A 12,595-nucleotide genomic window follows, 5' to 3' on the forward strand; every position below is an offset into this window, starting at 1 on the left:
GTAAAAAATGGATAATGAAAACAGCTTCTCTCTTAATCTAAAAAAATGTTTAGCTTGTAAAAGACGTTGTAAAACTATAGATGAGTTTATTGATCATATTAAGGAACCAAATGATGATGATTAGATAATTTCAACTTATTCAAAATATGTAGATGGGGCTGGAAAGATAATAAAATTTCTAGAATATAATAAAAATATAATAGCTGGAGCTACACTACATAAGAATACAATCATGGGAGACACTATGGAAAAATATATGGCTCAGATAATGATTTATAATATACTAACTACCAACCCTATGGATGTAATGAATGAATTAGGTCTATAATTATTTGTTATAAAAATTAGCAAAGCTCATTATATAATATAATAGCAACTTCAATTAACTTTCTATCATCATTAATGGTTAGTTCTAGAATATTATTAACCAGTAGATCTTTGTCTCCATCTAATGATCTGCGAAGCAGTTTCACTGATGCTTGGTGGATCATTTTTATTAAATCTCTTTTGAATAGATATAGATTCTCATCATGAGGATAGATTTTAATACTAATTACATAAAATCTTTTATCATCAAATGTGTTTAGACTAATCTTACTTGTTTTTGTTGTTGTTGTTATCACCAACTTTTTGTATTCTACATTCATCTACTGTTCTCTGTGTATTATTCATTAATGCATCATAATAATCTATGTGCCTAGCATTATTATGCTTCTTTATTCCTTTTTCTTTAGTGTTTTTAGGATAATTTTTGAGGCTATATGTTTTGGGGGACAGTACTATAAATTCCTCAATAATCCTACTTCCCAGCTCGTGCTTAAACTTGCCGGGGACTTTATTATTAGTTTTTATAGGTATGTATAGATTACTTAAGTCCATATGCTCATCACTAACTTTACCTTCACTATAACTTAATCCGAAACTGTCCGTATCCATATAGTGAAGTGTTAGATCTTTGAGGGATGGTTGTAGAATATTATAGAATACATCATACATGTGTAATTTACTTAATTCTAAGATAGTAACACCTACATATACTGGAGAATCATATTCTATTTTTTTCTTTATATATTCTATTTGGCTATAATCTCTATATCTAGTTATATTCTTAAATGTTGGTTTACTGACACTTTTCATTATCTTTTCTTCGTCATGCAAGAACTTACTTTGAAAGAAGTGTAGAGGATTCATGCACATTCTTCCATATAATGAGTTAATTATTAATTTCCTTACATCCTTTTCTGCATCAGTTTTAGCTGTTGCGCTTTTATTTGTATTGTTTTGAATATAATCTCTACATATGTAGTCTTGTTTAAATTTAATTACTCTATGTATTTTTGTTACTTTTACTCCCATCTTAACATAGAACTTTAACATCCTATAATGAACCATATATTCTGTTTTGTTGTTTTGGTCTAAGATTAATTTCTCTGATCTGTGAAGCAGTTTCCCTGATCGGTGAAGCCGCTTCTCGGATCTTGCTTTGACTCCATCTCTTTCTTGATCAGTGAAACTGCTTGGCAGATATCCCAATTCATTATCCTTTATCTTTCTTTTATTAGGCATTAGTGCTAACTGTTCTGTTCTCTCTTTACATTCATTAGTATAATCAATATCACAAACTATATAGTAACCATGATCACTATCATCTGGAGTATTCAATATTACATCTAGATTAGTAGTAGTAAACTGGAAGTCCTTATAAGGTAACTTTTGCATCATTGCATAACCATAAAGGTTGTTTGCGTCTATGTACCATATATTTCTATTAATAACTTTATCAGTAGTATTAGTATTAGTACTAGTATTAGTATTATCATTAATATTAGCATTAGTATTAGTATTACTATCTGCGAAGCAGGTTCCCTGATTATTTATATATCTATCTCCCATTATTCCACATATACCACCTCTCTTTGCTCCAACAAACTCATCTAGCATTTGTTTATCTTGTAATGTATCTAATGTTACACCACTTGACATTAACCAACAATCAAAACTATAACCTGGGAGACTTACATAGTGTAGGGGATTGAGCTTGAATTCTTTCATGCTTAGTTTAACATATTCATTCATGCAATAGTCTAATATTTCCACATCATTCTGTAAATACTCTATAGTTAGATCTTTTCCAGTTTTATGACGGTTTTCATTATTAAAGTTATCTACTTCTTCTTGTGTTGGTAATTTATTATGTAGTGAGGATTTGAAATCTTCTATTTTTAGATTACCTATAGCTTCTTGGTAGGTAGCTTTGCTACTATACGACTCTAAATCAAAGTATTCATATGGATATAATGTTTTAGTTTTACATCCGTATATCTTTGCCATTTGATCTAGAGGCATAGCTAAGAAGTTATAACTGTCTAAGAATTTGAGACAACTAATGCTTAACATCTTAGATTTACCAGCAGCTAGTGGTATGTTATCTACTTTTCTTTTATCATTATTCTGTTTAAAGAGTTCACTGTATAGTAGGTTGAAGTCATAGCCAGAGCCATTATGGAATATTACTGGAATGAAGTTTTGTTGTTTGTATCTTAGATTACATATTTTACATGCTGGTCCTCTATATTTACCAGTTTCATGACAATGATCTCTTACTTTATTAATACATGTTTTACTGCAGATATGACAAATATTATTAGTTTCATGATATAATTTATCTTCTGTGAATATCATCTTTTCATTATGTTTGAAATTATTCTCAGTTTCTATATCTAACAGATCTCTAGCAAATCTTTTGATGCAGCCTAGACCGAAGTAGTGTTTGAAGTTACCTTGCCAGGTGTAACCCAGAGCTATTGGAAAATGTTCAGCTATTACATATTTTAAATCATTAGTTGAGACTTCAACAATGCAACATTCTATATCGGCAGTTATAATATTTTTTATATTCTGACGTTTGTGTTCATTTACAAAAGTAATGTTTTTTCTGAGGACAAACAATCTCTGGTTTGAATGAGGTGCTGCATTCGTGTTTATCATATTTAATTTGTGAGTTAAACCAATAGGTACACCTATCACAATAATAATATTTAATGTTGTTTTTATTTGGTCGTTCTAACAAGGTTTCTATATTTTTTATTAGGGCACAGTGTTCTATTTGACCATTACTCCAAACTAGTATTCTTACATCTTTTATATCTTTATTAAAATCATCCACTTGTTTAAATAATTCTATTTTACCATTACCACAAGGTGTGTATACCCAAACATTAATATTATACAATTTCTGTATTCTTATTATATAAGCAAAATCATCTTCATGTTGTTGTCTTGGTTCAATTAGTTTATCTACATATTTACTTTCTCGAGTTGCATGGTGTGGGGCGGGATTTAGCCAACCAGTAATAGTTAGTTGTAAGCAGTTGTATTTATAACTTCGTATATTTAATATTGATTTAGAGTTTTTGAGATCGGCTGGTAAATCTATATAACTACCAATAGATGCTTTAGTTGGTTCAATGTTTAACTGAATACTTCTTATTCCAAGAAACTCAAAATCATAACCATAACCTTCATATATTTCCTTTTCGAAATCTAGCCACCGATTGAAGTCACCATATTCAAATATTGCATTATTATTAATATAATCAGTATTGAAAAATATTTTAGTAGTTTTCACTTCTTCTTTGGTTCTCTTCTTATAATCACATTCAGCCGTGATCTTATATTTAAAACTCTTAACTTTACGAAACTGGTAACAGTTTTTAATTTCTTCTAAAGAGCAATTAGTTGCTTCATCTATATCTTCAATGTAATTCCCACCTTTATAAGTAATATAAAGTTCTCTCATGTTCTGACTTGAGTTTATATCGAAGGCTTCTGTGTTTTCTAGATACATGCGATTGTGACTATATGAATGAGTAGTTAGAGCTACTTTACTTCTAAATTCTTCATGACATTCTTTAAACCTAATCTTAGAATAGATATTGTTTTCAGTTTCAGCTTCTGATTTAGTTTCTGTTTTAGTTTTAGCCCTAGTTTTAATAATATAATCATCTTCATCCAAATTATACACCCTCTCCGAGATTTCCTCTTCTTCAGACTCAAACATTTTCTCCAATAGTTCCTTATGTTTGAGATCGTATGATTGATGCCTGCATAAAGCCTTCTTTGATTCAAAGGATAGATTACAGACATCACAGAAGTTTATGACACTAGTATTAGTTGATTGAGACATGATGTATTTTTTTAGGGAAATAATCAAAAAATAATTTTTCGAAAAATGAAAATGAAATGCGATAAGTGTATAAATAAACCTTGGAAAGAATGTTGTAATAATTGTAAAGAATTAGAATATTCTTGTTATGTATGTAAAAATATGGTTAAGGTTAAAGATTATATAGAACATTTGGGATATCATTATTCTGATCCTGATCAAAATCTAACGTGAAGTATGTGTAATGTTTATAAACATATATCATTATATAGATTTAGAAAAAGGAAATGTAGACTATGTATTTATCTTCATAGATATAGATATGGTCACACTAGAAATCAATTCAGGGAGCATGTTTATAAGTATAATATTCAAGAAGACATAGAAAAACACTAACCACTGTTTCCACCGATCTCAGTGTTTTTGACTGTGCTATTATTGTTCGCTTTCTTTCATATTTAGCAACCGCTGATAGTATAAGAAGTCAAGAAGCTTGGTTTAACATCGCATTACACTGCTTAGCAGATCGAATGAAAAGTGCATGTCATGCTAAAATGGCCGCCGCTATTGACAAGGAAAGCCACCACCACTAACAGAATGAAAACAAGTGAAATTTTCGAATATAAGATACCCTTAAAAATTAGCTAGTAAAGTGAGTATTTATTAAAATCTTTATTTAATTTTTAATAGATTATACAAATCATTCAATTTAATAGAAGGATTTAATTATTATTTTACTTTAAAACATGTAATTACTTGGGAAATGATAACTAGTTTTGAGTTAAAAATCATGTGAGAATATTCTAGAAAAAGAATGTTCTAGAATAATTCTCCACGTGGGGACCTTTATTCTCCACAGCACTTTTTTGCTATTCATCATGAGTTTCACTTCACTACAAAAACTAGCGAAAAATTTTAAACAATTTTCGTCATTTGACGAGACTTTAATAACTGGAGCTTTATCATCCACTTCTTTGTCTGAAGAGAATATAAACGAGTTGACTAATTTAACAAATCAAATGATTACATTTTGTAAGGAGAACAAATGCATACCCGACAACACCGCCGAACATGAAAGTGAGACTGGAAAACGAACTAAAACAGAACTCTTCCAGTTGTTCCTCTCCAAGTTCAAGAAGGACCTACTAAGTTACGAGCATCAGGAAACACTGGACAAGTTTGAAGTGAATGTGCCGGAATATTTATCTTTCCACAATAAACTCAGGAGTTCATTCAATATTGGTGAATTTGAGTCATCTCACCACAGTCAATAACATGGAGGGAAAGCTGAATCGTTTATATCTACTGACAATTTCTGACAGAGGATACATGTAGGGGAAAGTGAAACAAGACCATCAAGAAAACAATAAGGATATTCCCTGGAAAAAACTACTGAACGATAAAGGACATTCCTACTCTACTATCCAGAGTTATATCAACTTCTCTCAAGCGTGTGAAAGCTATCCCAGGATCCTAATCTCAACAGACTACTACTCAGAATGGAAAAAGTTCCTTACAATGTTTTTGGCAGAAGTTCAGAAGGATAGCCAGCTACAATCTAGGTGCATGACAGAATTACAAATTTCATAAATGATAAATGAGTGATTGATTATTCAGAAATATATTCAAAATTAATATTGATATCCGTACAAATGACACAATAATATTGTTCAGTCAGCTTAATATTAGACTTCAGTCAGCCTAATAATTAAAATTAAAAGTGTTCAAGCATTATGTAGTTGCACCCTACCCCACAGTTGCCATTAAGAAATGTCGAGCAGTACTGCCGTAGGGTGGTAACGGCGAGTCAACCTTTTAACAAGACCTCCCAAGACTTGGCTCAAAAATGTAACCAGGTACATAGAATCACTCAGTTAAACATCATAGATCAATCGTCTCCCGGTTAAAGTCAAAGTTTTAAAGAAACTTGTTTCTTATTATCCAGTTCTAAGCAATTTTGAGTTATTTTCAGTCCATCCGATTCTATTGAAAAAAAACTTTGTGAGATGATTAACCTGATTTATTTCAGTATAGTTTGGCATATTAGATATGAAATTAGGCTTAAATCTAGCATTGAGAACTTTTGGATATTAGTGTATGATTTGCATAAATTATACTAGCTATGTACATTTTTGTACACAAAATTGTGCGTGTAGTATGTATTTATAGTGGTGAATATAGTAGTGGATAAAACAAGGGATTCAACAAACAGTAAAATTTGGCCCGATTCGACATGCGCGATTAGCGTTAGGAGAAAGGGACAAATTTTGCTGGTGGTTGAATCCCTTGTTTTATCCACTACTCATATAATATTACAAACAAAATTATAAATAAAGCATGCCAATTGACGAATAGCTGCACAATGCGTTCCGTATAATACAGATAGAACAAGATACAGATCTAAATTAAAAATAAATCGACGCCGCTCAATAATCTATGCTCTATTTTAAAAAAACATTCAGCGATAAATTAATATAACTTCTTAAAATTCATCCCACAGCAGCCTTTTTATTAGGTAACTTCACTGCACGTATGAGTTCCTTTAACTTTAAACTAATTCAAAAGAAACTTGAGTATTCAAGTGCAAAATTAATTTTATTGAGTGAGGTAGGTTACGTACCATCAAAATCTAATCACGCAGATGAATTGAAAACTTTTTCTAGAGAGAGTGAGAAATGACGCCACGCGCGCAAAAGCCGTTGGCGAGAATAAGAAGTCATTCAGAAAACTTGAATTTTTCAGCTTTGCTGTGTGAACAAATGTAAAACGAGAAAAAAGAGCGTCAGACGACGAAACAATAAACATAGCCGGAAGAATTTCGGAAAAGACTGAAAATTAGCAGAATAGTTGAAAAACCTTCACATTAATAAAAAAAGACAAAAGGAGCAGAATATATTTCAGAGGATCAAAATGGTTTTAAATCAAAACAGATCCCGATAATATTCCTAGAAAGTAATTATCAGTCAAAATGTTTAACCAGCATTTCATGCAAATTTTCAGCGCTGCACTGTCAAATTAAATCAATTACAAACGAAATATAAGAAGGTTAAAATCATTGTTGTTCAACAACTGATATAAGCAGAGATGATTAGAAGTATGGGTCTCAGCAAAATGAGATACTGGTATATGCTAAAATGCGGAGAATAAGGACAGAAACAAAAACATGAAAAAACAGACTTGTTCTTTATTTTTGGAAATTAAAAATCAAATTTAAAAAAGGTAAAAAAATTCCTTATTTAGCATAAAATTACATAGCTAACCTCCTGAACAGATTAAAATGTAGAACCATAGGTTAAATATTGGAACCAATAAAATCCTTTCCAAAATTGTCAAAGATTTTTAAAAATTGAATTTATGAAAAAAATGTGCAGCTTTGCAAATAATGAACGCCACAAAATCGTTCAATTATTAGTAAAAGAAAAAAAGGAACCCTGACTGTGTACAGGGACAGAAAACTGCCAAAATGGTAGCAAGCATGTGTATAAATCTGTGAAACAAAAATACCTCACCTTATAAAGAGACATTCAATGCGTGAAACATTAAAGTTAAATTGCCATATGCACTGATTTTGGAAATTTCGAAAAAATCCGCTTTAATATCCAACAAGGAAGAAATTAATACAAAAAAGCCAAAAATGATCCAAATTGGGGAATACGTGCTCAATTATAATTTAAAACGCTTTATTAGATTCCATGACATATTAATACAGCTACTAAAAATTTCTACAAAGAACTAAATTATAAGCGAATATGCTGGGTCGATGGGACGAAAAAACGGCTAAAAAACGTTATCTATACGCGGCATTGTGTAAAAAAAACTTTTAAAAGTCAAAATGTCATTCACTGATCGAAGCGCATGATCAAAAAACTTCCCTCGCTCTTATGAAATTTGTTCAAACGGCAAGTTTACTCTTTCACTTTTAGGTCAAAACGCCGTCAGTACGAATAGTACTTCGGTTTGAAAAACCTTACGAAAACCAATACTCCTCCTCGAGTCTTGTGTCTTCATAGTAACAACATAGAGCACAAACTAAACAATCGAATAAGATGAAAAAAATCGAAAATGTACAAAACAGAACAAATAGGCAGAGACATTCAAAAATAAGCAATAACAGGCAGAATTATTACTTCACGTTATTTTTATTGACAAAAACAATTTAAAATTATTTTGAAAATCAAAACCTATATTAATTATATAAACAAAACATAAGCAAGAGAAAACATAACCGACTAACGTCGCGCGAATGATGGGTGGTGGTGGTGGTGGTGGGGGGGGGGGGGGGGGTGAGAGGAGGGGTCGGGGGTTGGGATGACTGGACGAGAGGGGGAGTGTGTGTGTGTGTGTGTGTGGGGGGGGGGGGGGGGGTGATTGAGGGGTCAAATGCAGGGATTTGGAAAAATTAGTTGTAATTGCAATAATTGGCAATTAATTGATTGCAATAATTGATTGGAACGACATAATTAATTGTTCCCAGATCGCAAACTTCTGTCAGATATCGTATGTAATTTGACAGATTTGGGTGTTAAAAAGCTTTCGTCGTTGATTAGAAATTGAATAACTCAGATAATATAACTCTTTGCGTACATTTTTGGATAATTCAAGGCAAAATTGTTTTCAAATCTGCGAAAAAATAATTGATAGAACCTCAAACTTATTTGATCAATAATTGCAATTATTGCAATAATTGATTTTTGTTTTGCCCATTAAATTAATTGATTGCTCCTCTTTTTGTCTAGCCAATTAATTGCAATTAATTTTTCCAAATCCCTGGTCAAATGCTCAACATTCAGAACCGCCCTTAACACAATTAAATTGTCTCTTGAGAACAGTTTCGGCGAAACGCATACTAGGAGACTAGTAGGACGTAAGGCTCTAAGGGAGCTGCTCAGCCTCTTAATGACCTCCGGGGTTTACCTGTTTATCCCGTTTTCGAGGACGAAAAGTTAAAAGTAAAAGAAAGGTTCAGATATAAAATCGGTCAAGCGAAAAATTGCACAACAAAGATCACAGGGTTAATATAATTGCTACAGACTTCCTTTGAGAGCAATTAAAACACGACTTTCAATTTCACAAACTTTCACACGAGAATTTCACTTTCACTATCACAAACCTTTTCAGGTGACCTTGACTTTGAAGAAGATCCAGAACTGCTTCCACTTCTGGAAGATCGACTACTAGAGGAACTCCCACTTTCTGAACTAGAATCACGTCGGGCTTTCTTGGCTGAAGCTTTACGTCCAGGAGACACAGCCATTAATCTTAAAAGGAATAAAAAAACATAGCAAGAGAAGCGCATAGTGAAGATATGGCCATTCTCAATAAAGCCCCCATTTAATGAATATATAACATTACAAGTACACAAGTTTTTTTCAGTAGTAGTAGTTTTAGTCTTCAGTGTCGTGGCACTAGGGTTGACATCTCTTTATTGGTTGGCTAATTTGACCTTCTGTACTGGATTGCAGTTGCAGTTGTTGTAGTTGCACAAAAAGGTCCACGTACAAGAATTGGCTTCAGAGTAATGTCTAGAGAAATAATTCCAGTATAATTTGGTTAATCATTTTTTGTTTAACCTTTCAATAGCTAAATTTGTGATTTTACAGATAATATTAAAAAGTTGACTAGAACGCCTCCAGAATTTTTCAACTGCCTTTTTCCTTCTTGTTTGATTTATGTTTATTAGCTCAAACTGTCTGGTATTTGGTTGATCATCACAGTTTTGGTTTCCAGTGATCGGAATATTGACATTGTAATTTCCTGAGAGAAAAGCAATTAAGGGAAGTAGATCGTGTAGTTCTATATATAAGGAGAGAGGAAGTAAATTGAGTTTTCCAAGCCTCTTCTTGTAATTCGGTGTCCAGTTGTTTAGGATCCAACTGGTAGCTTTGTTTTGAACGCGCTAAATCTCTTTCGTCTCCATTTTGTTAGCAAACCAGGCTTGAGTTGCATATGTAACAATTGGTACGACATATCCTGCGTATGCATTGAGTTTTGCGCTTAGCTTCCTGGACGTTGAAGTGTTTCTTTTTAAGAAGTAGAACACTTTAAGTGCCTTTGAGCACCTTTTTCCGACATTAGGTTTCCAGTTCAGCTTTGGCGCCATTGTAATGCCTAGATCTTTTTGCTCGCTCTGGTAAAGTAAAGTTTTGTTGTTTAAACTTAACTTGGGTTTGTCTTGACTTTTCATTGACAAGATATAAAACTCATTTTCATTTAATGTCATTTCATTGCTTAAACACCATTCTTCTATTTGTTTTATATCGTATTGCATGTTTTCACTATTCGTTGCAACAAGCTTGAAATCGTCTGCTTAACCAAAGGCTTCACATTTAGTTACTCGTAGGGGGAAAGTCGTTAACAAAAATGATGAATAGAAGTGGACCTAATAGTGATCCTTATGAAACACCACTTGTTACCTGCACTGTTTCAGAGTTAAAATCATTGAGCTTTACATTGTTTTCTTTTACTTAAGTAGCTGGCAACAATTTTCAAGAAGTTACCACCAATGCCTAGAATTTCAATTCTCTGTAGCAAGATGTCATGTGGAACGCTATCGAAGGCTTTTTTGAAGTCCAGATACAGAAAAACTTTTTCACAAAATGAAAAAGTTCTTCTCCATTACCATCAAATTTTTTGTAGAGATGATTTTGGAAAAACAACATCTGCGTTACCACCTAACTTTGTCTTCGAAAACCATGCAGTGCACTGTGTAGTGTCGTTTTTTACAATGTCACATAGCTCGTTAAATATAACTTTTCCGAACACTTTTGATCTGTTGCAGAGAAGGCTTAGAGATCTGTATCTCTTCACGTCTGCTCTGTCTTCGTCTTTAAAGACGGGAATAACTTCACTTATTTTCCAAAACGATGGAAAACAACCTTTTGATAGCGCAGCCTTAAACACTATCAAGAAGGCTTTCGAGAGGGTAGGCATATTTTTGAGCACAAGATTACCTATGTTGTCCGAGCCACGTGCTTTACTAGTTTTGATAGGATTTCTAAAATTTTTGTTTCACTTATGTTCACATGGTTATATTTCTTTTTCGAGAAGGTTCGATTCTGATCAACTCGACTTTTTAGGAAAACACTCGCAAAAAAGTCGCTGAAGAACTTACTTTTCTATGCATCGTCATACGACTTTTCATCTTCGTATTTCATTGTCTCGGGAAACCTACTACCTTTATCGAGGGATCGCAAAAATTTTTGTAGATCTGAAAATTTTCTTTCTCAAAACTTTTTTTTCAAACTCAGCTTGGTCTTCGACTAAGTTTTTTCGTACTTGATTTTCTTTTTTCTTCAGTTTTAGACGTTTCGCCAGACTAGACTTTTTCGAAGTTTTTCTCTTTAATGTAGCGATAGATTTCATTAAGTGTGATGTTTCTTTTTTAACCCAGGGCGGGAGACTTGCCCTGTGGTTAGTTGGTCTTGGAACGTCTTTTGCCAATAAATTTTCCAGCCATTTGTACCATTGCTTTACAGCTGCCTCTACGTTACTGTAGCAGTAAGGAATAAAAGGATTTTCAGATATGATTGCGTTTAGTTTGTTCCAGCCAAGTTTGTTGAAAGCATATTTTTGTCTCTTACATCTAAGAATATTTTCATGTGTTAGTTGTAGAATTATTTTACGAACTTTATGATCTGAACTGAATGATCTGTTCAATTCATTTACTTCTGAACGGTTAATTACGTTGCTGAGATTATTAATGAGGAAGAAATCTAGTTGATTTTTCATTTTGGCTCAGGATTTCCTTGAAATGATGTTTACCCAGGCTCTGGAGTACTGTGGATTCATACTCATCGTTAGAAATTAGAGTTTCCCAGATTGTGATGTCAAAATTATTGTACCTTGTGATAATTATGGAGTCGTAGTTTTCCGTTTTAGCATATTGATTCAATTTGTTAAAGATCAATGATTCTGACGACCATCTGTATGGACTGTTTTTTGGAGGGTTGTATAAGCAGCAAATCAGCATTGAGACATCTTTTGGCTTAACATTGATAACACCATATGCATTTTCAGAATTCAAAGTAACCCTCTCATGATGTATGTTACGCACGGCAATGAGGACTCCAGTGTTCAGTTCTGTGCGGGTCACCTTTTCTGTCTCTCCTATGAATCGTATAGTCTTTAAGGAAAAGGGCTTCGTCCCTGATATCACTAGTGAGCCAGGATTCTGCTAAGCAAATGATTTCTAGATCGTTTTCAATTGACACACAGTTTGCAAACTTACTTCGCCTCTTTATATCAATTAGGCTTGGTACAGTATAGGTTAAGATTTTCAATTCTGAGTGTAAGACTCATTCGTTGGAATTTGTGACAATTTCTTTTAATTCGACATTTGTCCATTTTCTGTTGTCGTCTATCTGGAGTACGAGATTTCGAATTCTAAGTTTTTTAGGATTTGTTCCTGTTTTGATCATTTCTCTCCTTGTT

General features: G+C 32.9%; 1 protein-coding gene across 2 annotated transcripts in view; it reads right to left on the bottom strand.

Annotated features, from left to right (window-relative positions):
* The window catches only part of LOC142342361 (uncharacterized), a 31,829-nt gene extending 22,386 nt beyond the window's left edge, over nucleotides 1-9,443 (bottom strand). For both annotated transcript variants that reach the window (XM_075393662.1, XM_075393660.1), the window contains exon 1: nucleotides 9,276-9,443. In XM_075393662.1, coding sequence (XP_075249777.1) covers nucleotides 9,276-9,419 — 144 coding nt within the window. In that variant the 5' untranslated portion in view covers nucleotides 9,420-9,443. The remainder of the gene's footprint in view (nucleotides 1-9,275) is intronic.
* Between the last annotated feature and the right edge of the window lie 3,152 nt (nucleotides 9,444-12,595).

The sequence above is a fragment of the Convolutriloba macropyga genome, chromosome 7 (assembly GCF_964194025.1).
Source record: "Convolutriloba macropyga chromosome 7, txConMacr16.3, whole genome shotgun sequence".
NCBI lineage: Eukaryota > Metazoa > Xenacoelomorpha > Acoela > Convolutidae > Convolutriloba > Convolutriloba macropyga.